Source organism: Tauraco erythrolophus, chromosome 17 (assembly GCF_009769465.1).
Source record: "Tauraco erythrolophus isolate bTauEry1 chromosome 17, bTauEry1.pri, whole genome shotgun sequence".
Classification (NCBI taxonomy): domain Eukaryota; kingdom Metazoa; phylum Chordata; class Aves; order Musophagiformes; family Musophagidae; genus Tauraco; species Tauraco erythrolophus.
The window spans coordinates 10417093-10444396 of record NC_141481.1 but is presented as its reverse complement, the minus strand read 5'-3'; the positions used below and the strand labels follow the sequence as shown (position 1 = coordinate 10444396).

The following is a 27304-nucleotide window of genomic DNA, read 5'->3' as shown; positions in this document are numbered from 1 at the left end:
ATTGCGGGAGTTGAACTTCATAGTTGTTTGAATTCTCTGCCAAAACCCCTTATAACCTCAGAAGTCTGAAGAGGACCTCAAGTAGGGCACAGACAAAGCTAGTGGGGCAGGAGTAACTGAGCTAATCAGAAAATCCCAATGTGGGCACTTCACAGCTACATAGGGTCTGATTTGCAGGCAGTTTAGCATCTGCGGATTCCAGCGGGAGTCCTGAGTGCTCAGCTGCTCCGAAAATCAGGCCTACAAAGCACGGGGGGTTCGGGGTGGAGTGGTTTGTTTTCATCCTAGCGGTTTGACTGGCGTCTTGTGGGGCAATGATGACATCCAGTGGGAAATCTGGAGAATTACAGCAGTATTGTATACATGGAAGGAGCTGCTGCCGAGTCTCAAGCTACTATCGAAGACCCTGGAGGAGAAAAATAACTTTCTCAAGAAAGGTTCTGTGCTGTGGTGGATGGCTCATGACTAAGAGTCTTGTGCTGTTCTCCTCCTGACTTCTGCAGTACCTAAAGGTGGTTTTAAGTGTCTCCTCTTGGTAAGGAGAAAAAGACTTGCTTTTTCAGGAACTGTGGACAGCAGCATCTCAGTGGGATTAACAGTCACATGGGATTCTCGCTTCCATGAAAGGTGTTTGTTCTGTTTTGTTCTAAATTTGTTACTCCTTGATCTTTTGGGCCATCTTAAGGCTTTTTAACAATCTTAACTTTCTATGAAATCTGTCATTTCAGTAGTTACCCTCAGCGCTCTCTGTCACTTGCCCCAGTATGTGCCAGCCTTGGTGTTTGGTACAGGCCTGGGGCAGGATAAATTAGCTGAAGCTTAAACTGGATTACACATCTATAGCATAAATGATTGGATGCACAGACATAACTGATACGGAAAGGTCCATATGAACTCGCAGAACTGAGGACGTGTCTGCCTTTTATGATTTCATTTTGCAGCCAGAAGGTCTGGGATCCCAGCCACTGCTAGGTGATCACATACCAGCTGCTTCTGAAAATGTTGTGGGTTTTTTTTTTTTTCCTCCGGTACCTCATCAGCAGACCAAGGGGATTTTCTTTCAGATGTGTACTTTGATACTTTAATCCCCACCTCACCAGCAGCCCAGCGCTGGATTGCTTCAATATGCTTTACAAGGAATTACACCTGACATCAATCAAGAAATTAAATTTCGCGCAGAACACCGCCACAAGCTGCGGTGTGCTTCCGCAGAGGCGGAGCCTCTGGAGCGGCAGAGGCCCCTTCCCGCTCTCCGGGAATTCGGCTGGATGTTGGCTGCCGCCGGCACCGGCCGAAGCCGCTCGGGAGCGAGTCCCTGGGGCAGCCGAGCCACAGGCTGCGGCCGGCGGAGGCGGCTCCGTGTGCGGTTCTACGAACGGCTTAACAAGCTGCTACAGGTGCCGAAGTGTCCCGACTGCACGTGCTCATCTGATGGTGTCACTGATGACGCTTTTTTCGTCGCTGCATGCCTTCTGCAGCTTGATCGCTGCGTGAAAACAACCCCCCGCTGTTTGTTTCTCCCCAGCACGTTACTAACGCCGCTCCCCGGTCACGCCGCCGGCACCCGGCGCCCCACTCCCGCCCCCGGCGCGGGACGCGCCGCGCCGCCCCGCCCCCAGCGGCGGACCCGCCTTCCCTCGCAGGCCCCGCCCCCTGCGAGATCACCGCGCTCGGGATCCGCCCCTCGCCTCTGATTGGTGCTTGCTCCGCCTCCGGCGGGTCAGCCCCGCCCCCGCCCCCGCTCCGTCCCTCCCGGCGCTGCCCGCCCTGCCTCGCCTTGAGCCCCGTCGCCCGCTTACCCCGCCCCACATGTCGGGTTCTCCAATAGACAGAGGGAGGCGTTGACCGACACTCCTGCCGCCCAATGAGGCGCAGCGTTAGCGGGGCGGGGGGGCCGGGAGGGTCCCTCCCTCCGCAGGCGGCGGCTCTCCCTGACTGAAGGGGCCGGGGGCTCCCCTGTCCCCCCGCCCCGCCGCGCCTCGGCGGGACCGGTAGGCGGCCGGAGGCTGAACCCGGGCCGAGGGGCGCGGGGTGCCTTCCTGCCGCTCCCCGACCCCGCGGCCCCTTCGCTGCTCGGAAAGGAGTGGGGCGGCGGTGCCCCTTTCCCGGGTAGGGCCTGCGGGCCGCGCCCCGCCGCCGCCGCCACCACCCCCCCCCGGCCGGCCGGCTGGCCGCCCTCCCCGGGCCGCACCCCGCCTCCCCTCCCTCCGCAGCGTCGCCCAGCCGAGGCTGGAGAAGGGGAATGGGCGGTCCCGGCCCTTAGTCCCCGGCTGCGGCTGCTGCTCCTCCTCCCGGGTCCCAGCGTCTCGCTGGCCGCCGCCCGATGCTGGCGGAGCTGGCTGGGGTCTCCGTGGCGTTGTGAGCGCTCCTGCCGTCCCGCAGCCGCCATGTCCGGCGTGGTGCGCACCCTGAGCCGCTGCCTGCTGCCGGCCGAGGCCACGGGCCGCGCCGGGGAGCAGCCGCGGCGGGAGGGCAAGGAGCGGAGCCGCGATGCGGAGCGGGAGGCGCGGCGGCGGAGCCGGGAGATCGACGCGATGCTGGCCCGGGAAGACGGGCCGTGCGCCGCCTGGTCAAGATCCTGCTGCTGGGCGCCGGCGAGAGCGGCAAGTCCACCTTCCTCAAGCAGATGCGGATCATCCACGGCCGCGAGTTCGACCAGAAGGCGCTGCTGGAGTTCCGGGCCACCATCTACGAGAACATCCTCAAGGTGAGGGGCTCGAGGGGGCCCGGGCCGGGGAGGAGCGGCGGCTCCAGCCGCCTTCGCCCGGAGCAGTCGGGGCCGTCGAGGATGGAGGCCGGCGCCGACACATCCCACAGTTTTGGGAGTTTAGGCCGTGCCCGGAATCGCCGTCGGAATAGGATGTGAGCTCGGCCGGGGCGGCGGCTGCTCCCCCTGAGTTGCTCCACCGACCTCTGGGACGCGCCGGGGAAGGGGGTCTCCGTGGTGCAGGTGTTTCGGAAGGCGTGTACCTTTTGTGCCACTGCCTGGCGGGCTGCGGGAGGCCAGGCTCCGTGGGTTTCCAGGGTTATCCCTCAGAAGGCCTCGACGAAAAAAGGCTCAGAGGAAACTTCCCTGCAAAGGGGATTGAGAAAAGCCTTGTGGAAACGCAGAGGAAAGAGGATATAGGTGTGGCCTGTGCTCTGGAAAAAACATTATGAGAGCATCCTCTAAGTCAGAATTGGAGAAATTTCAAAATTTGAAGAAATGAGGAGGAATTTCCATGCCTCTGCTAAGTACCCTGAGTCTATGTACCTCGAGATGGGAAAAGAAATCGATCCCCATATGGATGTTGTGGTTCTGAGTGGTTGTTACCGGGTACGTGTTTAGAAACGGAGGAGCATAGGCCCTCGGAGTTGGGTAGTGTGCGATGTTGTCAAGCATAGCTCTGAAATTCAAATAACTTTGATTTGGTACCTGTGCAAAAAAGTTTTTGTTCAGTGCATGTGCAGGCTTTATAGTGCTGGTGGGATATTTCTGTAGTGACTGGAGAATATAAAGGCTACTGATAGAGAGCCTACAGGAGAGAGCCTTTGGTCTACAAACAGTTAAGGAAAATCAGCCTTGACAAATACTGTTTAATTCTGGGAAAAGAGCTTCGATGCCCTGTGCAGGTAGAAGTGATTATATTTCAGAAAATCCCTGAAGATGCATAAAAACTCACTTAAGAGTGTGTGTCTCTTCATCCTCATAATGTCTCTAAAAGAACTGCTACTTTCCTGCCTGTGTTTTTCTGTAGGACTGTCTCCATTCTTATGTGGACATGGGTTTTTAGAGACCCTGTGAGATTTCATGGAAAATTAAAGGAAAGGGAACTAAGTTAAAGAAAAGAAGAGTTACTTCTGAATTTTCAGATTTATTTAGAATAGAAGCTAAATATGCACTTAGTAAGTGCACACACAATGAGTCTGGTTTTTAAGAATGCTGCTAGTCTATAAAGGGCTTTTGCTTCTGTTAGTAAATAGGAAAATTGTTGAAAATTTTTCTTTTTTTTTTTTTAGTCTTATTTTCAGGAACATGTATGTGTTTTGCAGAAGTCCATTAACTCCAGGAAAGTCGAAGCTCAGAAGCTTGTCTTTCATTGAAGTTATGTAAGCAAGAGAGTGTTATGAGTTTTTATCTGGACACCTAAAAATAAGGAGCCTTATTTTAGAGGTCTTATTTTGGTACTGCCAGTGGTTTTTTTGTTACTGTACTGATTTAAAGTAGCAGCAGAGGCTTTTAAGGAAGCGCTTTGTGAAAATGGAAAAAAAAATCTGAGAATCCTTCCTCTTTTAAGTTCTAAGCAATACTAGTGATGGTAAAATATCGTAATATTTTATATATATAGAAGGTGCAGAGCTTTCACTAGTAGAATTTAGTGTGCTTTGGAAAAAGTAAGTGTCTCCATCTTGTAGTAGGGGAGGCTGAGTTACGCCCTTGAAACACTTGTCTGCTGGATGGCTTTGGGCAAATTTGCAGAACTTGTAGTAGAATCCAGGTCCTCGAGGTAGCAGTCAGGTGTTCTGATTTCAAGACCGGTAGTTAATAACACTGCTTGGACTGTTATCAGTCAAACACCTTTTTAGGCTTCTCAATCACCAAATTAAAATCTGGAAGTATTTTCAAGTGAGTTAATATGAGTTATTTCAATTCAATACACTCTTTTGGCCTCGCAGGTGATGATTTGGGAGCCTTAGGTTAGGCTGCCCTTCAATGTACACAGACAGCATTTTTCAATTCTTCCTTCTCTGGATGACAGCGATGGCTCTTGCATATAAGAATACAGTTTACTGTTCACCCATAGGTTTTGGGGAATGGCTTGGGAATGATGACTATGGAAAGAGTAGGCAGGAGGAGGGAGAGCAAACAAAGAAGATTAAATGAGTTTTATGATGGGAAGGAGGTCTGAGACTGGAGCGTGGGGAGAAGGCAGTAGATGTTCTGTTTGCTTTTTGCTCATCTGATAACACCTTGATATTCTGCCATAATCATCAGGAAGAAATCAAATACTGAGACAGAATTACAGGATTTTCAAAACAGATGGATGTTGTCAGTGCATTTATTTTAGGGTAATTGTGTAAAACTTTCTTGTATTAAACTTTGTTCTGTGGATAACCATTCGACTAAACTTATTTTGCTTATTTGATGTAAATTGTCAAGTGAACCTCATTGCTCTTCTTTCCATAATAAAGTATTTAGACTACAGGTTCTTTCACTTTTTCAGGAATTTTGGACTAGAATGTTCATGCATTAAGACTGAAAGGAGCAGAGATCACCATGTTGCTGGATGAGGTTAAACCACAACACTTACAAGAAAAGATATAAGATGAATTTTTATAATACAATATGTGGACAATGTGAAGTAAAAATGATCCTGTCAAACAGCATGTAAATCTGTTTGACGTCGTGCAGTACAGCTGCAGCAGCCTTAGCCCCTTTTTCCACACAGTTCTCAGCGCGTTCAAACAATGGTTCTGTTAAGCTTCTCCACCACTGAGATCTGAGTTAGAAATGCAGTGTAAATCTCTGGGATTAAATGGTCAATTTTCATTTTCCAGCCATGACTAAACTTCTGTCTGAAGGAGGAGGATTATTACTCTCTCCGTAGTGCTTGATAATTCTGACATGCTTATAGCAGTAGAATTTGGGCAGCCTATATGCTTACGGAAAATGAAGGAACCGGTTCAGAGAACAGAACCTGAAACCTCTTGAAATAAGTGCTAAGTATGAACTGATGTTAGTGGTCAGCTTCCTTTAACTAACTTCAGTCAGTCAACAGGCTGGGAGAGTTGGGGCTGTTCAGCCTGAGAACAGAAGGTTCTGGGGTGATCTTATAGCAGCTTTCCAGTACCTAAAGGGGGCCTACAGGAAAGCTGGAGAGGGACTTTTACAGGGCGTGTAGTGATAGGACAAGGGCAATGGATTTAAATTGAAAGAGGGGAGATTTAGATTGGATATAAGGAAGAAATCTTTCACTCTGAGGGTGGTGAGGCACTGGCCACAGGTTGCCCAGAGAAGTTGTGGCTTGCCCCATCCCGGGAAGTGTTTCAAGGCCAGGTTGGATGAGGCTTTGGGCAACCTGGTGTAGTGGAAGGTGTCCCTGCCCATGGCAGGGGGTGGAACTAGATGATCTTTGAGGTCCCTTCCAACCCAAACCATGTCATGATTCTATGATTCCACTTTATTCCTGAGTTTTCAGCTGCTTGCTTCTCTGATATCTTCTTAATGCTGAGTTCTTTCCTTAGCCTGTTCTCTGCATTTCTCATTCCCCACTTCGGGAAACCCTAGTTAGAAACAAAATGCTGGAATGAAATAAATCTATGATACAGAATTTACTTTTCCATTTAGTACAGGTGATGGGTTCAGGGCTTGCTAGCTTTTTCTGGCATTTGTGGGACGATCTTCAAATACATTAGTTTTGCTTTGGTTAAGGTAAATAGTCATCGGTTAACTAGGGTTTTGCTTGTTAATCGAGGCTAAGTTTCAAAGTAACTTTTTGGAACTTTTTGATGATTGAGTGAAAAGCAGTAGTGTTATGTTCTGGTATGAGTACACAGGCTTCATGACTTCAGCACACCCACCCTGGAAAGAGAGTGGATATGACAGGCCTAGCTGCTGAAGTATGAATTTTTAGGCCACTCTGGATGTACAGAGAAACTTGAAGAACTTTTGTGTACCTTAAGTTTCAAATCTAAGAAATGACTGGTGGTGTTACATGAGTGTTTTGATGCCTTCCAACTTTAGCTGAGGGAATCTTTTGATACCGTCAGAAACAGAGTGGGTTGACCTTGCGCTCTACTTACTTGCTTTGATACAGTTAAGAAACTTAGATACTTGATGAATCATGGCTCTGATGTTCCTCCTCTAAATGTTTTTTGTTTCAGTATAAGAATATCATGCTGCTTGGAAAAAAAACAGTTTAGCAGCGTAAGAAAATAATTAAAGTAATGTACAAGCACGAGTGGTACTTGCACGAGCTTGTTTGGGACATTTCAATTGAAGAGAGAAAAAAATTCAGCTTTTAGAAGCCTGAAGTATAATGCTGTTGAGTGTTTTGGTAATGTTAGTTTCCATGTTGATAACGAGAAGGCCAGCTCAAGGTTTCAATACATCTGTGAGTGTTTTCTTGTTGTCTGCGGCCTGAATTGTGATGATGACTAAGGAAACTGAAAAGCCTGGAATTGCAGAGGAAATGACTACTCAGGAAATGATGTGTAACTTTGTGGGCTCTGAGTGGGGAAAAAACAGCCAAAGATTTTTGAACATGAGAACTCCCTGAGAATGTATCTTTGGGAGTTTGAGTGCAGTTGCAATACACATGGGCATAGCCGAGAGCATTTCTACTTGATGACTTGACTACGAGTGGCAGTAAAGCGGGTAAAATGAGTAGCCTGTTCTGAAGTCCATTTGAGAAGAACTTTGGACTTCTGCAAGCAATACTAAAACCTAGACTGCCTGGTTGTTGCAGATACTCTATATGCTTTGAATGGGCTTGTGTTTATTTATGGTCTCTGACTATAAGACAGTTGTACCTTTTGTGGTTGAAAAACAAAACAGGAAAACTCGCTTGCAACTTGTAGATTTCGGTCAGATACAGATACAAACCCTGGGAGGTGGTAGAAGAATATTTCTAATTGTAGATGGTAGCTCTACTTCAAGTGACCAGATTACCTAGTCATTTATAACACAAGCATATTGCTTCTAATAGCCTACGAAGGAAGGAGAATACGTCCTTCCATTATGTGAACTCTAGTTACTTCTTTAAAATGGATTTGACTACACATTTCCTTGGGTTTACGTGCCTATGAATTTGATAACCCGTTAGGAGGTGATTGATAGTGACGCTCAATTTGTCAGAATCTAGCTGTACTTGAGTAGTTTGTCACAGGACAGTGTCAATCTCACTTCCGCTGGGACAGCTTCTTTTGGAAGGAGTGACAAGGAGAATACTCTGTAGAACTGTGGATACTTAGGAGCTTTTTCCATAAAATTTAACGTACAGGTGCTAAAGTTCCATGATAGAACTGGTATTTAAATCTGATTATCTTTGCTTTGTGCTTTTACAGTGTAGTGGTTATTTTCATATGAAATTAATGCTCTCAAAATTAGGTAGAAAAGAAAAAAAAACAACCCTATGAGTCTTGTTGGTCTTCCTGTTTCCAGGTTCATTTAATCAATGAAACTTACTACCTTCCTTCTGATGTATTTGCTGTGTCTTAAATATAAATTCCATCAGCTCTGGTGGTCTCTTGGCATTTGGGGAGTCTCTTGGTTGGGCTAGGAGAGAGCAATCTGTCTCCATCATAGTGGATAGTGGAAGAGGACTAATGGTCAATAGTGATAAATATTCATTGTTGTTCCAAAATGGAGCTTACAGTGCTCTTGTGATGTAGTCATTAGTATTGCAGAACACGATTTAGTCCCTGGAGACTGTAGACGTGTACTTTGATGTTTTCCAGACAAAAGTTTAGTCACTGGAGTGACTAAATTTGGAAGCTTACATTATATTCAGTTGGTTGAGTATACATATATTTTTATAATTAACATGGAAACAGTATTGGCAAAGAAATTAACAAATTGCACTACTAACAATGTTTACAAGAAAACATTGGAGCAAACTAGTACACATTGTTTGAAAAAGTAGGTTCAAGACAAATTACAAGAGGAGAAAAAGCTAGAAGGAGTCGGAGGCTGTCGAGTTTCCAAACGAGTTTCCTTCACTTGCGTGAGCGTTTTTCACTCTCGGCGGGGTGAGCAGCTGGTCTTATCCTAGTGTTGAAGGTCCTTCTCTCTCCCCTTCCCTTCTGTCGAAGCACATCTGCTGGGTACCGTGACAGTATATTTACGAGGACAGCACGACAGGATTTCACCAAGCCTGACGGGGATACTTTGGAACTGCAGATGTTGCTTCTGCTCCATTGAAATCATGAACTAGTTATGGTCTAGGCATTAGTGTGATGGTCTCGGTGAAAGGAGAAACCTGATAATGTAATTCTGAAAGCATTAACTCGGAACCTTTTTTAAGGTCCTGCACCAGTCATCACCCCTGAAGTCGTTGTCTCTCGACTTTGTGCCTAGTTGCAAGTAAATCTTGCGGTGAGAGGTGTTTTCTTCTGCTGCATTTATCGTCATGTTGCTGGATTCAGTCAAAGACAAGGACTCTTTTCAGAGTTTCCAGACAAGCAGACATCACTGCTGCTCCCAGTTCAGAGATTCAGTGGCTAATCCAAATGTTCTTAATGTTTGTGTTCGTGTGGACTAAGTAAATGACACTTCCCCTTTGTTCTCATTTTTTATTTGTATGTTGGGCTGGAAGGTAGGTCACCTTTACTGTTTACCCTGCTCTCACCTGGATGGTGCTGGAATATGTGAATGGTGAAAATACAAGCATAACTGGTGAGCCTTTTTGTGGGCTAACTGGTGCTGCTTGCACCCCTACCCTTGCGTCTGTCACACCTTACAGCAAACTAGTATCGGTAGTGAAAACCATTTTTTATATAATCGACTCGTTTTTAATGATGTTTGCATGCAGAATTGGCTTGTGGACTCAGACAAAGACAATCCTATCAAACAGGAGAGGGTGGAACTGCACTACCAGGAAAGATGCCCCTTTCCATGGTACCCAGTCTAGTGTGACTGCTTTGTAATATGAAACCTTTATCCTTAATGGCATTGGAATCTTGGCTGCTGCTTGGCTATAATGTTCCAAGGACATAGATCAAATAAAAATACCATTAATGCTTTTATGATAGTATGCTGTAAAAATCTGATTGTCTTGCTATTGCTTTAGTAGTAGATCACCTTCTTCCCAGTGTTCCAGATGGCAACTTTAAAAAAGTGCATGTGACTATATTTTCAAACACTGACAGCTTTATTTTTAAAAGTCCTACTTGAAAATGTCTTTTTTAGAAGCTTAAGAGATGTTTTCTAAAAATACAAGTAGGTTACATTTTATCATTTTCTTCACTTGCCAGTAAGCATTGCTGCTGAAACGTCCAGTCACGTTTATGGCTGTATGATCCAGCTTTCTCTCCCTTTTTGGCACCGGCAATCACGGAGCTGTTGCAATTTTTTGGTGCAGTTCAACTTGTCGGCCTAGCTGGACCCGCGTTCACGAAGCTGCATCGCTTCATGCCGTTCCACGGGCACAAAGGGTGTATTAGAAACATCTTGCTGAGGTGGGAGCGCTCCTTTTGGCATTAGCTCAGATTTATATTGGTCTCTGTGAATTGTGATCCCCAGACTTTGCCAGTTCCTTGTCAACAGCGATGAGGAGAAACACGCAGTAGGAAACACGTTTGAATCTCCCTGTTGCCTGCAGTGTTCGTGTTGCCTTACAGCCCACAGGAGAAGACAGTATTGCCTGTTAGCTGTGACTTGGAGTCCCTGATCAAGAATTCATCAGTGATCAACTCTTCTCTCACAACAATAATTTCCATAAGTGATATGTAGATGCTGGAGATCTAGGGCAGTGTATTAATGGTAAAAGCTTAAAAAGTAGCTGCTGCAGTTATTTCATGTGTAACAGTTACTCTGTTGCCTGTGATCTCATACCCAGTAGTAGTTCCTTAAAATTATTTTGAGAAAACGCGCTGTAGCAGACTTTTCTACTTGTATACAAACTCTAAGTAGTTTTGCAAGCTCTCTCTAGCCACTTGACTACAATAATCCAATCTTTTGATTACTTACTGCTGGTTTGCTGATGGAAGGACCTGCCTGTGCTATGGGCGAGTGCCCCCCAGACCTGTTGTTTCCATTGCGAGTCCAGTGCTTAACTGTGGTGTGTTCAGTTGACCTCTGGGTTGGTCCAGCTGGCAAAAGGTGTAAGACTTTAAGGATAATGAATCCTTCAAGTACTGGAGTATGTGAGCAATTTAAAATGCGGATGTTGTTTCATATACTAGTGTAACTACTGATGTAAAATACAAGATCTTAAGTCAAGCTGCTCATTTAATACTGCAGCACTTCATTTCATATATTGGCAAGCATCACTGGCTTCAAGTGATGTTAGCTGGTGATAACCTTTCTAATAATTCCCACCAAATCATGTAATGAATTATTATTTGAAATGCAAGGTGACCTGGATTTTTTTTCAAAGCTGAAACACTTTCAAAAGTAAAAGAAACAAAATATATTTGAGCCAGTCCTAGTAACGAGTATTTGTGCAAATGCTCATAAACCTTCATACTGCTGGTGAGTAGCAAACATTCTGCTTACTGCCTGACAGCTGTGCTCTGTCAGACCAGGATCTAGTGCTTTGTCTCTGAGATTAAAAAAAAAAAAAAAAACACACACAAAAAACCCACAACCCAAAAATGTGCACAAGAACAAGGCAATGTGATACTTTGGTAAACTCTTCCAGTTATTGGCAACCTTTGGTTTCGGAAGTTTCTTGAGCCAGGAATTGCATCTGAAATGTAATCCAATAGTCCTTTTCAGACCTTTCTTCCATCAATTTGTCTTGTTTGCTGTTTGAGTCCATCTATACTTTTGGCCAACATCCTGTGTAAAGGAGTTTGTCTCACTGGGGGTGTATAGGAAAACCCCTTCTTGTGATTTAACCTTCTGTTTGATAACTGTTGCTGTACCACTCGTACTTGGGTAGCAAGGGGTGAGGAAAGAATAGTCTTTTTCTACTCCCTTCTCCAAGTCGTTTGTAATTTCTGCAGATTTCTGATATAGCATGCCTTAGTCATCTTTTTTCAAAGCTGTGGATTTCTGGATCTGTTTATTGTTTTCTTCAGTGTAAGATATGGTACTTCCTGAGTTAGATCGCGTGTCATACTCTTCTTCTATCTCTGTTCAGGTTTTGTGCATGCCAGGGATTTATACAGTGACCTGAATATGCTAAAAATTATTAGGAAAGGAACAGAGAACTTCCTATTTTTCCTCCCTAACTGATGCTTCCAATATACTGCTGGTTTGCCATTTTCTAATCCTTGACATTATCCTTATCTGTGAATTATAGTTCTTTCCACCCGTGCTTATTCTGTGCCCTGCTTTGATTGCAGCAAAAGCTTTAGATCAGTTGAACTGTTCAGAAGTTTATTTCGTATAAAAAAAGTTGTCACATTTTTTCCATATTCCAAGTTTGAAAACAGTGGTAATTGACAGTATTAAATTTCTGAATGAAGAGTGAGTTGACATTTTGTCTAGTAGTAGAAAATTAGAAAAACTGTCACAGCAGTGTTGGGAAGGTTTACTGTGAAATAAGGGCTGCGACGAAAATAGTCGCGTGTTGCCTTTGTTATTAGAGCTCAGGAAGAAGTGTTCTGCGTGCAATAGGATGTGTGGTTTTGCTGTTTGGGATTTTTTGGTGGCTTTTTCTTATTTGTACTAATGCTGGTCTGAGTCCAAATTCAGTTTTGATAAGTATACTTTATTATTAAATATATTGAACTATTCATTCTGTAATAAATAGAAATTCTAGGAATTTTAACAAAATTTAATCCTCAAAATGAAATCTTTACCCCTGGGCATCAACAGTACATATAAACTTTTATCTGTAGGCAAAACTGCTTAAAAGTGACTCTGGCTATTTCCCATGATGGTTTTATGGAGGAAAGAGATATGGAAAGCATTTTGAATGTGCTTCCAGAAAGAGGAAACCTTTCCTAGGATAACTTGTTCTGCGGAGTAATGGGGCAAGGATGATCAAACGCTCATTGTGGCCACAAATAATAGTAACTCCGAAATGTGAGAATAGCAATACGTCGGATGTAAATTTAGTGATTTCTCAGTTTCTTCTCATCTGTCTGACATCTGCTTGTAGTATTTATAGAGCTGTTTTGTGGAGACAGAGAAATGTTAAGCTTAAATTCACTTTACTGGGGATCTTGCTGAGTCACAAATACTTTTAAAAGCGAAGAGCTGGGGAGGAAGAAACATTGGCTATTTTGCTCTTTATGTAAAGCTTTTACTCCTGGTGTGGTTTAGATGTATATCTCAAAGCTGGTATGTTCTACAAATTCTGATTTATTTTTTTTTTTAGAGGTGTTATTCCTGTGGATGTGCATAGCACAACATTCCTGCTAATCCATTTCCTCGTTTCAGTGTTCAAAATTGACCTTCCATCTGTGTCTATATACATCTGCTTTGTCAATGCTAGTGCTGATGTCTTACGTCTGAATCTGCCACTTTGTCCCTGGTTGGGCTCTGTAGCTGATCTGGTGGCAACCATGTTTCTCTCAGAGCAGTCAGAGGAAGGTGCTGATGCGACACCCTCCCCATGGGTGACCTTACAGTAGTTAATGCACTCGTGTAGAGTCTGCGAGGTCTCAGTTCAGTCCTCTCTCATGTCCCAGGGAGATTCAAACTTGAATTAAACTGAAAGAGGGGAGATTTAGATTAGATATAAGGAAGAAATTCTTCACTCTGAGCGTGGTGAGGCACTGGAACAGGTTGCCCAGAGAAGTTGTGGCTGCCCCATCCCTGAAATTGTTCAAGGCTGGGTTGGATGAGGCTTTGGGCAACCTGGTGTAGTGGAAGGTGTCCCTGCCCATGGCAGGGGGGTTGGAACTAAATGATCTTTGAGGTCCCTTCCAACCTAAACCATTCTCCAAGAAGCAGCAGCCAGCAAGTAAGTGACTGTTCTGGGAATGGAGCAGTCACTACGCCCTTGGTTGAAACTTTGTTCTGTGGTGTTCTCCAAGCAAACAATTAAATTTCCTTAACAACAGTCTCTTGAGATCCTCCGTGTCTCCGGTGGGAGCAGGAAAAAGCAAAGCGACAGTGTGGGGAAATGCACTGAGACTGAGGTCCCAGTGCTGCTGTACCCGAGCAGGATTTGGGTGATTTTTGCATCGTGTCGTTCCTTTGAGATGCTCTGAAGCACTGCTGTAGCTGTGAGATGACGGGTAAGGGTTAAATCGGTCTGAAAGCTGTAGGATAGAAAAGCCGGAGCGGGTGGCTGTGGGAGATGGCTGCAGAGAGCTGGAGCCAAAGCAGGTGAAAGGTCAGAGCTGGGCTGTGTGGGCTGGGAGCTCTGCAGGGCTGAGACCCCAGTGTCAATTAACTGTTTCTGTTCATCAGCACTTCTTACTGAACAGAGACAAACCTGGCCTCAAGTACCTAGAAACAGCAGTGTCTTCCCAGTCTCGGTTACCACGATGCTTTGGAAAAATTAACATCAAAGTTCTCGCCTGGGGTAGGGGGGAGCCAACGGTGACTTCGAATTGCACCCGGGATGGCCTTCTTGGCAAGTGATGGGTTTTGCAGAAGTGTCTAAGGTTGTGAGATGTCGTGCAGGCATCTGCAATTCAGAGACAGAACCCTACAAGTGAGGTGTTTTTTTCTTCATGCTTACATTCATTAACACCGTCCAAATAGTACAGATCTGAGGACTTCTGCTAATAAAGAGATAAGCTCTGTAACTAGGAATGAGAGTTGGCTTTTGGTCTGCATGACAGAGTTACTAAATAGTTATGTCTGGAATTTAAAGCAACAGTTTGTGAATATATTCATTTTTAGTCTTTTCGTGGTATTATGGAAGTATATTCTCTACTTCATAAGAAGAAAGTCACGATCACTAATAAAATCATAAATATTTACATTTGGGGGAAACTGTGCTTGAGGGACATTGTTGCATAGTGACAACTGTGATGCTTCCCTTTGAGTTCCTGTTCTGTGACTCTTACGCTAAGTTGCTTCTTGTTTCCCTCTCCAATCTTAATTTCCATTTGGAAAGTAACTGTTCTGGTCGTGTGATGCTGTTAAAGGACTGGGGAGGTGAAAGGTTCAAGTGTTAAGAAAACACATATGCAGTTTTGATAACTTCAAGTATGCAAAAAAAAAAAGTTCTATCTTGTGGAGGTTCATGTGAATAGTGGTGGAAACAGAACTTTGATTTGTTTTGGTTTATTTAATTTCATAAACTGTAAAACCAAAAGATAACATAAAGAGAAAAGTAGTTCGATAAAACCCGTAGATTTGATTTGTGAATTAGATGGTACTTGAGATGCTAAGCCACCATTAACAGATCTATCTGTTATTAAAACTGTGCTTACTATTGAGAAAGAGCTGTTGGCCATCTGAAGCTGTTTAGTAAAGGCGTAGTGAGATTCAGGACTGAAGTTTAAGTTACTTAACCTCATGTATTTGGCTTGTTGCCATGAATATGAAATTAAGTTTCCATAAAAACTGCAAAACGTGAAATGAAGCAGTCTCAGTAATCCTGAGTTAAATTTGAGAACTAGATCACTTTCCTTCCAGATTTTTTTTTTCTGAAATTAGTACCAAAACCTACTCGTCATGACTTCTTAGCAAATGTGTGGCAAGTTCAAAAAGTAAGCTGATGCTGATAGAAAACTGCACCTGCTTACTGAGCCTAATAGCTTGAAATCTGTGTAATGTCTTCAGTCCTCTTGCTGCTGGGCTTTCCTACTGGAGGTAACCGTTTGGATGAAAGTGTCTCAACAGAAGAGGCTCACTTACAGCAAATTTTCAAGAAATCCGTGAACTTGGATAGCTGTGTTGTATAGTATCCAAGTAGGCTGTGTCAAAATCGTGCTTTACAGCAACATGCTTTTTGAAGCTTGTGAGTTTGGTATTGCTATCTTTTTTTTACCTAAATGTTAACTAGTTGGTGGATGCATACAGGGCTGGAAGTTAGTAAGTTTCCTTAATTTTGGATGGCCAATATACTTTGCTTCACCAGAAAATACAGTATGTTCTTTTAACAGTATTTTTTAAGGCTCTTCTCATCTCCTAATGCTTGAGAAAGCTAGTATGTCCTTTTTGGTATCTAAAACCCACATGCAAAGCAAAGAAGGAAGAATATGGTTTCAGACATGGTGTTACTTCTAAAACTGCAGCTATGAGCATCACAGGTTAGTTCCCAGACACTTAACACGTTTGATGTTTACTTTTATTATCTATTAATACTATTGCTTGTTGCAACTAGCTGTTGCTGCTAGTATTTTTTTCCACCTGGAGAGATATATTGTGGCTAAGTTGCTTACACAAGCAAGCTCTTTCTATCTTATTTCTGTTGGAGATGTTCCAATAAACAATGTTTATGAATCTCTCCTGAGTTCAGTCTCACCAGAATAGTGTGTCAAAAAAAAAAAAAAGCTTCAAGTACCTCTGAGTTCTTTTTCTTTTACACTTTAATCTTTTTATCACTGACTTTCTTATCTGAATCATTCTTTAGGGCTGCAGGGTTCTGGTTGATGCACGGGACAAACTGGGGATCCCTTGGCAGTACACCGAGAATGAGAAGCATGGAATGTTTTTAATGGCTTTTGAAAACAAAGCGGGAATGCCCATAGAGCCTGCCACCTTCCAGCTGTATGTACCTGCACTGGGTGCGCTGTGGAGAGATTCGGGAATCAAGGAAGCCTTCAGCCGTCGGAGCGAGTATCAGCTGGTGAGTATGTCCATCTTCATGATGGGAGGAAAAAAAGTTCCCTGCTGTATGAATCCCTCTGCAGTTGAATGATTGCTTGCTACGTGCCAGATTTAGCCATCATATGAGCTGTGCGTAGTAATGCTGTAAATCTGAGCACTTCAGCAGCAGAAACAAGTGGTAATTGGAGCCAAACTTGAAAAACTACATGGCAGTAAGAGGGAGTGGAAAAGTGCATGACTGGATAAACTGGAAGAGCAAGAGGAACCAAAAAAGGCAGGAATTGGTTGAACTAAAAATATTTTAGCAGCTCAGTCGGTCTGTCCATAGTACGTCACTGACGAAGGCACACTTAATTTGTAACTTTCCAGTCCTGCCAGCTTGCACTGTATTGATACTGGCAAACTATTCCTGCATGCAGATCTTTTGAAGTGAATGCAACACCCATTCCGGCTGCTGCTCTTTGACTGTTTCTTTTCATCCTGATGTCTGCAAGTGAAACTTGGATAAGCAACTGAAAGATGACAGTGAGCTTAAAAATATGCTATCTTCCTTGCTTTCTTGTTACTGGGTTTTCATGCTCTTGTGCCAAATAGCTGCACTTCTGGTATGGAATATGTTTGTGACAGCTGTTCATAATCCACTCCTTTTTCTTCCGATGTACAAGGTGGAGGTGCTTTTTTCTCTTTCTTCTCTGTTCAGTGAAACAAGGTACAGATCCATGCAACTTAGTACCGCTGTTACTAGTTCCTGGAAGATGATATGGGATTGTATCCTAATTGTTCTAATAAATGTATCTTTATTATTTTCACCATGTTAATTATGCTTTAATCTGCAGGTAGAATTCTTTGTTTTGTTTTGAGTGTTCTGTCCCCAAACTTCATTCAGCTTTTCTTTTAGAACAAACAAACAAAAGAGGTGAAATTCTTCATGCCTGGATATGTTATCCATGTTTAATTAGCAGAGTTAAGTAGAGGTTAGAAACATGGCTTTGTATAGTCTCCCTTAGACTCTTAAAAAGGAACTCGACATAGCTATAGAAAAACTAGAGAAATTTAGCAGTGAAATTCTTGTAGTTTCTTTCCTCATGCTGCTTCTCTGAGTGGATTCTCTAGTGTCTAATACAGTAGTTAAACTCATATTTGAGCCTTTAAGTACTCATCTCTCTCCATTAATAAGATGCTTATTTGAGTCTTGTTGCATGTTTTTGAAATCTGCCTCTGAAGTATCTTGCGACTGATAAATGGCTAAAGAATAAATAAAATGACTAGGTAAAATTGTCACAGGATGACTGTGTAAACCGCATTTCCTTAGGCTAAAAATGTAACAATTTCCATGTTACAGCATTGGGAATGGGGAGGAGGATGTGCAGGGGGAGAGAAGATAGATTAATCATTCCGTAATTCCTAGTGTCTGTAGACACAGACTAAGTTTGCTGTTCTAAACACTGTTCAAACGTGGAATAAAAAGATGGTTTATGCCACAGGGATCTTGAATTTAACATGAGACAAGAGAATCCGGTGTAATAAGCAATAATTGCATCAGCAGCTTGTTACGATTTTTTTTTTTTCTGGTGGAATGTTATGATCAAGCATGGGTTTTGCTTTTAGGGGGAAATTCAGATTGGGATCATGTGGGAAGTTTGTTCCTGTACTGCTTGGCAATAAAATTGCATCAAACTGGAAAAAAGAAGTCCAGTTTGTTGGATAAATAGCATTCCAAGACTAGTAGGCCTACCTCTGCGTTCTCTGGCTTTGACAGCAAGATTAAACAGGAAATACCAAGAAAACAAAAAAGCCCCACAAAACCCAAGCGTACAGGCATGCACGTGATCATTTAATATGCTGTCATCTTCAACGTCATGCTGTAGTTCTATCATTCTATCAGACATCTTTGTGCATGGCGTTCATGTAACCTGTTTGATGTTACTGGGGCAACTGGAACTGTTAACTTGTCAATAGTGCAATGTTGTGGTGTACTACAGAAAAAAAATAAGACTGTAACTTCTTAAAGCAAGCAGGTGGTTTAAGGAGATGCCTTACTTATTCTTGCATATGATGTGTATAAACAAACCCGTATCTTCATTTAGTTTAAACCCTTGCTGGATGGAGGCTTATGTAAATAAATAGAAGCCAGATATAGTGGGCTCTGAGAAAATAAATCTTTTCTGAACTGATTTTAACTAAGGGTAAAGAAAACCTCTGCGTGAGCGCTCCCTTTCTTATTTAGTGAAAGTGAGCTATTAAATCGAACATGCTTGGTTTGAACTGAATTTATTATCTCTATAATAGTTTTAAAATCATCACCGAAATTTGAAGCTTTACATCGCTATGATCTTTCTGAATGTTTCTGAACAATGTTTGAAATTACGACTTTGCTCAGCACTTGCATTTTCTTCACCCTAGTCTTAAAGTCAACTGAACAGGAGCTCTTTTTTTATGGTTGTTGTTATTTTGGCTTCTAAGCCATAGGATTATATTGGTCTGCTTCCAACTCTGCATTTCTCCAGGAAGTTGTGTGACTTTGTTTAAAAATGAAAAGCAAAACACGTTGGTTGGTTGGTTAAGCAGAGCTGAAAATTGCAGTGTACAGGTGTCTTCCCATGGTCTGTAATGCCAAGCTGAATGACTGACTCAGCAGTAGAAAAATTGTTGGAAGAAAATGGCTCTGACCATAACCTCATACAATCTCAGAGCTGCTTCTCTGGGACCACAGAAGCTGCCTCTGGGCATTTGAGTGTTTTCTGCTTCATATTCAGTGCCTACAAGTGCTGGCTGTAAATCCCTGTCTGGGTCTTGGAGCGCTTCAGAAGTGAGTGGGTGGATTCTACAATAGCAGGGTGCTTTTTTTTTTTTTTTCTTTCTCACTGTCTGTCTTAAAGCAAACTAACCAATTTCACTTTCTTTTCACAAACAGCCTCTCGCTCTTCCCCTGCCCCAGCCTGTCCCCACCAACCCAAGTTCCTCTGTTCCTTGTGTGCAAGCCAAGTAGCTTGGGGACAAAAGCTTCATTGTATGGTTATATTGTCACGTCTCTGTCCTCGTTTTTTAACTGCTAGAATAGGAATTCCTTTGTAATCGGTATGTGATTCTTCCCTCTTTTCCCTTGCCCTCATTATCCTACCCCATTTTCTGTCTGTATGTTAGAAAGGAATACATTTATCATGTGCCTCGAAGTCCTGTAACATTTGTTCTTTTGAGGTTGCCCTGGTAGTTTGGACAACTGGGTGTTAATTCTTCGTTGCCAGCAGGTGGAGACAAATTCTGTTTTGAATGGCTTCCTCGGAGAAGGGACCTTGGGACTTCCATTGTGGTTTAGCTGAAAGGGTGGAAGCTTCTTCAGTTTGAGCCTAATAACAAGTATTTGGGTATACTTGGGAGTTCAGGTGCGTGTGTAATAATCTGCAAACTTTTTTGCACCCATGAATGATGTTTCATTTAAAGTCATAAATCATGGAGTCTAAGGCCAACAGGAACTACTTTGATCAGATGGTTTTTGGTTTATTGTTTTTTTTCTCTTCCTCCCAAGTCTCTGGTGGGAGAAGGTGAGAAGCCATTCACTTTTGTTTCAATATGTCCAGAACAAACAAAATCTGAAGTGAGATTAGGTACTCTTTTTGACTTCTTGCAACTTGGCATGCTTCATGTCGTTGTGGTTAAAGATGGGACAAACAAGGCTTTGCTTCTTTCAGGCAAGAAAACGATACATCTGTCATGTGCAGAACAGATATATATTGTGTTCTAGCACTGTTACAGAGCTTCAGCTACCAACAAGCAGGTCTGCAAAGGCTATCATCTGGCTTCATCAATTCTTAAAGCATAATTGACAATGTTTTATCAGGTTTTTTAAACATGCATAATGTTGTTTGGTTTTACATCTCCATCCTAACTGCTTGTAGTCACAGCAGTATCTTTATTTGAATGATTCTTACTTCTTTTCTTCAAAATACCAAGTCTTTCTAGCCTGTAACTATGTATTTCAAGAGCTCCTGAACTTCTGTGGTACAAGTCGTGTTCTCATCTCTTGCGGACTGATAGGACTGTTTACACCGAGTTCAACTGGAAATAGGCTTTGAAGCCAACTGTGCTGAGTTATTCACATGCAGCCAGATTCGCTTCTGACTTGTGCTTACAGATATCCACCCTTCTTCATACAGGAAAGAGCAGGGCCATCCCATCCAGGGAGGCTGCAAAAGGCATCTGTTTTAATGCAATTATCATTAATATACAGAATATATTCATGATCTATCACTAAGGTATCAATTTAAATTTAATTGTTATTATTGTTATGTTATCATTGTTATTATTGATGTTACCTGCACTGTTGAAAGTGTTTCTAGTGTTTTAATATTTCCTTTAAAAAAAACAAAAAGTCAGCATTAATGGGAAGTAGTGGTTCCTGAGAGGGAAGTAAGGGGCTTGCAAATACAGACAAAAACTTACTACTGTGTCCATAGCTATTTTTAGATCTGTGCACAGGGAGCTGTATGGAACACTTCCAGTATTACTTCAAGTACTAAGAGCCTCTGAAGCCTTGGATGTGGGAAGACTCTGGAAAATGTTTTAAAGACCCTTTCTTTTGTATTGATTCACCATTCTCTGGGTGTTTTGGGGTGTGGGGTTTTGGGGATGTTCGTAATAGGACACGAGTCACTCCTCTATGAATTAACTATGTGGTTTTCTTTCCTCTAAGCAGACACTTGAAATAAATCAAAGTGGTTAAATTATGCCTGCCAGAATAGATAGTGTGCTGGAAATGTTGCACAGTGAGCAGCCTCCTGCTCGTGTTCGTATAGCTGCTTTGCTGCGTTCTCCTTATGCAAGGAGCTCGTGGCTTCAAAGCCTCATAGGCAGCCAGCTGTGTGTTTTGGGCAGCATGGAGGTGAGGCACTAGTGGTTCACACTAATTCTTGATTCAGAGTGGCCAAACTGTTGCTTAAATGTCTTTATTTTGGTATGGAAATACTAGTTATGGTAGCAATGTAAGATGATCAGGAGTTAGGCTAGATACCAGCTGCTGCAGCATATGGAGGTTGTGTGGCAGCAGAGGACTGACTTGACATGAGGATTATGAAATCTACAGGAGTGGTTCCTATTTCAGATTTCTTCAGTGTGCTTTAATAGAGATTTCTTGAATCTTAAGTAAAAAGTTTCCAACTTTTCTTTAAGATGCAAGGGCAGAGCAGAGTTAGCATCAAAAACATGTTTCTAAGCATTTTACTCTTCTTTCAACATATATGCAATAGCACTGAAATGCAGGAGTACTTGTACCTGGTATTGACATAATGCACTTCCTCTTGAGGAAATACCAAGGGTCAAATCAACTCCAGTTTATACAATTGGCCAAATGCTAAAATAAGCTCTTTTTGTCAACTGCTGTTTGAATATGAGCTTACACAAGAGACTATCAATGTTGCTTATTCTGTAAGGATGATTTTTAATTTTTTTTTTTCAAAAAAAACCGTGAAACTCTCATTCTACAGTGAAATCCATTAGGGCTTGACCAATGCTGGTGAGATGTACAAAGGAAATAGCCACACTGTTCAAAGTGCCAGCATGGAAAATCATGTTACCATTTAACGCGCATAGTTGGAACTGGGTGGCAACTCTTTGCCGAATTACTTTTGAGCTTTGCTTGGGTATTCCTAGCTTGCAGAGAACTCCTGTGAAACTAAGTTAGTGCTGGAGAAGTTATGTGGGGTTTTTTTTCTTTATAAATCTGGATGAAACATAGCACTTTGACCTAGAAAGTTTTTTTAGAAACAAGAATTAACAGTAGTGATACAAACCCGAAACTCATGTTCGCTGTTGCTGAGCCTTGATAGTTTGGAATTACACAATGTTAGTGCTGAAAGTCAAGTACATCTGTATCTAACAATGTTATATGAATTTTTTTTTTTGAGCTAATTGTGAAGCCATGGATGGTAAATAGGCCAGTTTTAATTTAACTATTACACTTAAGGAATGATAGTGTTATATAACCTAAGCCTTCCCTTAGATTTGCCACTTGTTTATTATGAAAATAATAGTAATAGTCTATTGTAGTCTGATTTTGTTCTGTTAGAATTTTGAAACGGTGGCTTAATCTGACATAAGATGTCATAGTAACTTAAAAGATCGTTAACTTATAGACTTTCATCTATACAGCCAGAATAGCATCCTACTCTGGACTCATAGAGCAGGATGAGTTATGGAGATATCTCTCTCTAGTTAAACATCTAAGCAAGATTTTATACCGGTATGGTGGCAATTAAGTGCCAGAGGCCAGATTTAAATTCTTAGTTCTATTTCTGTCCTCTAATCCCAAGACCTCAGAAGTTTATGGTCAAGTTATGGAGTTTGACTCATCTTTGTACAGCAAAGGAAGTTAATTGGTTGTTTAAGTATAATACTGCAAAGCATTGTAGCTGGTCTGTAGTAGGAAGGATTAGCAGTTGGAGTCCTTGGCTTCTAATCTTGTCTCTAAGACCAAATAGGAAAATTTTTTTCAGCTCAAACTCTTAAGAACTCTCAACAAAGTGACATTTTGTTAAAGGATGTGAGAGTTAGTTATACTTTGAGTTTTATTAAAAATTGAGAGGCAGCAAAGCAAAATGCAGCAGGAAACCTTTGCACAAAATTCTGTGGATATTGGTTAATACTGTATAGTTTGGCAGTTTGCATCTACAGAAGTTAAATGCTTAGTCTCCTATTATATTTGCAGTATTCTAAAAATAAATGCTTAAATGATAGATGTTAATGGGCCTGCTGCCACCAGAAGAGCTCCTTGAGCAGCACTGTGTTGGGCTGTCCCAGAGCTAGTGTGTCTCAACAGTCACTGAGATTGGAATTCAGGACTAAGCCGGAGCAGGAGGCAGAGTTGAGGATGAAGATGCCTTCATAACGCATTGTGTGTCGCCTACACCAAGGAGTGCTTCACTTGGTAATCTCAGTTTTGCTTTAAGTGCCACTGAGCAAGAGGTGAGAAGAACTTGCATTTAACGTAGCCTGGATTCAAACCATTCAGAGAATCAAAGGTCATAAATCATTTTACACTGCAAATCATGTTGAATTCTAGCAAAATCCACTTGTGCAATGACTTCTCTCGGTGACAGAAGCCATTCACTGAAGCAGAACCATCCACAGAAAGCTGTGTGATGGGTAGAACGGTTGTTAGCTGTTCTTAAACACTTTCTGCTATTGGAGAGAAATAACAAAACCAGAAAGGTCATGAATTATGACCTTTACAAAACAGTGCAAAAGGAGAAGCCTTAGAGAGTAGCAATTTGTACCTACCTGAAGTCTCAACCAAGGATTAAAGCCCTCTTCAAAATTCTCTATAGAAAAATAAAAGGATTCCTGCCATGAATTGCTCCTGGCCTTAGGTTATGACAAAATGCAACAGCTGGATGAAATGTAGCCTGCATGGAATCGGGAGGATAAGTTGGAAAGTAATGAGCAGATCATACATAATAAATAAGTGGATAACAAGAAATTGATATGCCTACCATATGGGAACTGAGATGGACGCTGAATAAAGAGAACTGTGCTACTGGCTGTTCTAGTACTCCTGTATAGTGAATTCCCAGCACTCCACAACTTTTCCTTTTTTTATTATTATTATTTATTTAAAGATCGAAAACTTAGGGCAAAATCACCTCTGAAGTCTGTAAAATGTACAGTGCATTAATGCATTTCATTAATGCCCTGCTGTCTATGGAACTTTGTGTGGTCCCACTGTTTAACTTTGACATTCTTGGAGGTAGATTAAAAAGCCTTGTATTTTTATGGTGCTGGGTAAGGCTGCCTGTAGGAGTCTTTCCTTTTGGCCCTTAGATGCCAATAAATCTTGACTGTATTTTTGGTGTAGTTAAAGTGAACAAGAGAAACAACTTCATACATACAGCTCCCATGTTGAAAATTCATTATGAGAATTTGTATCTTGCCTAGTGATTACCATTTTTCTCGTTGAAAGATTTCTTTTTACTTGTGTGTATTTTATTAAGAACAAACTTTATCTCTTAGTGATTGAGCCCATTAGAGAACTGTCTGGATGTCCCAACAGATTTACAGAATGAATACTGTACTCATCCTTGCCTCTCTCCGTATGCATGTGGTAGCAGTTATAGTTTGATATCTTACCTTCAGAAATAGCACTGAAACACCAAATCTAATGTTCTTAGACTGGAAAAGTCCTTCTGGCTCCCAACTCTTGAGAATAAATGCCACCCTGCTTCTGGAAAGAAGCTTTAATTTTATTATGCATAAAATAATTAGAAAAAATAGTATGTCTGTCTTTGCAGAACTGTTGTTCTAAGCCCTAATTAGTGCTACTCTAAATCTTGCAGGACTTTATTGAATATAAGGATTTGTTCAGAGCAAGTACAGCTGTAATTAATCTTTGCATTCCCATCAAGAAATGCTGGCACATGCTGTGAGAAACAAGGAAGGAAACTTTCAGTTCAGGCTGTCTGAGCCAGTACCCAACTGCAGCTAAGAACCACTGGAGTAATCTCTTTATCCCTTTCTAGTGTGCAGGAAAGTTCTGGGCAGAGAAATCCAATGCAGTGAGCTGCCTTTAGCTTTTGATTAGGCTGTTTAATTTCGTGTTCAGAAAGTTTCTAATGGATCTCAGTAATTCAAGACTTCAAAATTGGCAACTAGTATGTCTGTAGAGATTCCCAGTAATGAGAACGTATTTCAGAAATCTGAGCAAGTTAAGTACATTTAAAGGTGCGCTCTTTTTATATGACTAAGGGAGTGAAATAAAGAATTCCTACTGAAATTTAGTGGAAGCAGGAGAGAGCTCATATACTAAGTAATGAGCATATGCATACATTAAAACCGTGGTAGCACAAGGACAACTTTTACTCTAGCTGCAACAAAATACCTGCATTATGCAGAGCCATATATGTTAATATTCATCTGTTTACACTGAGGTCTGAAAACAAGCAAAGAATATTGTTTCTAGTGGAAGGGCTCCACTTGTCAGGCTTGTTTCAACCCTTCAATCTCAAAGTTATAGCTGAAATGGAGCCTGTTGTATTTGTGTTCCCATGACGCAGGGTTTCAGAGTTTTTGATGTATTAAAGCTGAGTGCACTACTTGAAGATCCAACAAGGAGTAGCTTAGCTGTGTAGAAGAAAAAAGGACTTCTGCTACTTGCTGTGCGCTGTATTAGCAGTTGGCTATTTTATGACTGGTTTCAGGAAAATAGGGGGAAAAAACAACAAACAAACAAACAAACAAAAAAAAAAAACACTAGGCACTGCAAAAGAAGACGTGCATGGTTTCATTAAGCCCATCTCCCTGGCATGGCTTACTCTGTGCTCAGAAGAGCAGCGCTGATGATGCGTTTCAGAAAGTTCAGTTTTAGGTTTTTTTGAGTCAGCCCTTTGCACCTCATTTGTATGTGCTCTGTAGTCATTCAGCTTTCTTTCATATTGGTACCAGACGTTGTCCTCTTCACCTAGAATTGGGACAGTGAGCAAAAGTGATCTCGGTGTCTTTCAAAATTCTCTAAAATGTTCCCTTGACGAAAAACAGTAGGTAGTTAAAGCTTGGATTTTCCAAAGGGGCCACTGAATTTAATAGGATAATGGGTAATGAATGCTTTTGAGCTTTCCTAAATATCCTAGTTTACAGTAAGCTGTGTAGGATCAAGAGCAAGTAACAAGCACAGATGAACAAATAAGCAAAACATTAAAACCTAGGTCTGTTTTTATGAGAAAGTCTTACTGCCATATCTTCTGGATTTTTATACTTAAGAGAACAGATATTTGAGGCTGTTCTTGACTTGTCACACTGACAGTGAGTTATGTTTAATGAGCCTGTGGTCTTTCAAAGACAGGACCTGGCAGAAAGCTGGAAAGGAGAACGCAGGTGGGATAGTCAGGTAACGATAACTCGCTCAGTTGGCTGTGTTGTGTTCTTGCCAGCTATCCAAATCTTGAACCTTTTTGCAACAACTTCTTGTAAAGATTGTAACCTTATTTAACATACTTTTCCGTTATCTTCCCCTGCTCCTGCTGTCTCCCTAACAAGCCTGCTCTGCTGTAAAACATGGAGTGTTGTACTCAGTGTGTCATGCACGAATGGAGCTTGGCTTGGGCTGTAGTTCTGTGATAGAGTAATCATGGTGAGCAACAGGGAAGTGGTGGTTCTGGGAGTTCTGCTTTGCACTATGCTCTTGCTTATGTTGGTGTAACTGGTTTTTTGGAAGCTCTCCTATAAATTGGGAAGCTTGCCTGAGGCAGAGTGTGCAACCTCTTGATTGTAAGCACAGCTGAGGCAGTGGCATGCTGTGGCATTGGTGAAGGAACAAGCAGCTGGCATTGCAAGTGATCACAAGTCGCTTTAATCTGCTGCGTGCCAGGGAATGATGGCAAATGTCTTTGGCTGATCCCTCATCCAAGCAATGGTTTCTTTCCTCTGTAAATCTTTCCTGATGCTAAAGTAAAACGCCTGTACCTTGAGGATGCTGTTTAGTTTTTAAAATGTTTGTGCTCCAAGTTATCAGAGTATCAAAAGTGTTTGAATATTGTTCAAAGCTCTATTTCACAGGTATTGAGTGTAGAGGAGGTGAGCAGAGGGAAGTAAGAAACACAGTATTTGACTTAGGACTTTTGAGTTTCTGTGAAATGATAGCTCTATAACATTCAAGGTTTTTATGGATTGGATTACTTAAGAATGCATCTGAACACAGTACTGCTCCAGAAGATCTCTCAAGGTCCCATGCTGACCATGCTGCAAACTGACCAGGTGATAGTTGAACACTAATGGAAGGAGCAGAGTGGTTGTCTTCTCGAAGGAGAACAGTAAGTTTAGTTCCATACTCTGCTTCTCCTTTTCCTGAACCTGCACCAGCTGGGCAGGCTTTCCATTACAAAGGCCAAAGGGAGCATGGTGTCCACCTCCTCATTAGTTTGCAGCTATACTTAAAGCAGCTCTATGGAGTAAATCTGTTTTGCTCTATTATTGACTTAGTGTTTGGGGGAAGGG

The 27304-nt window shown here is 42.2% G+C and overlaps 1 protein-coding gene across 1 annotated transcript in view; it reads left to right on the top strand.

Moving 5' to 3' along the window:
* The first annotated feature begins 2387 nt into the window (after nucleotides 1–2387).
* GNA12 (G protein subunit alpha 12) overlaps nucleotides 2388–27304 on the top strand; it is a 37509-nt gene continuing 12592 nt past the window's right edge. Inside the window, 3 exon segments of the mRNA XM_086622037.1 lie at nucleotides 2388–2544; nucleotides 2547–2707; nucleotides 16131–16346. Coding sequence (XP_086478163.1) covers nucleotides 2388–2544; nucleotides 2547–2707; nucleotides 16131–16346 — 534 coding nt within the window.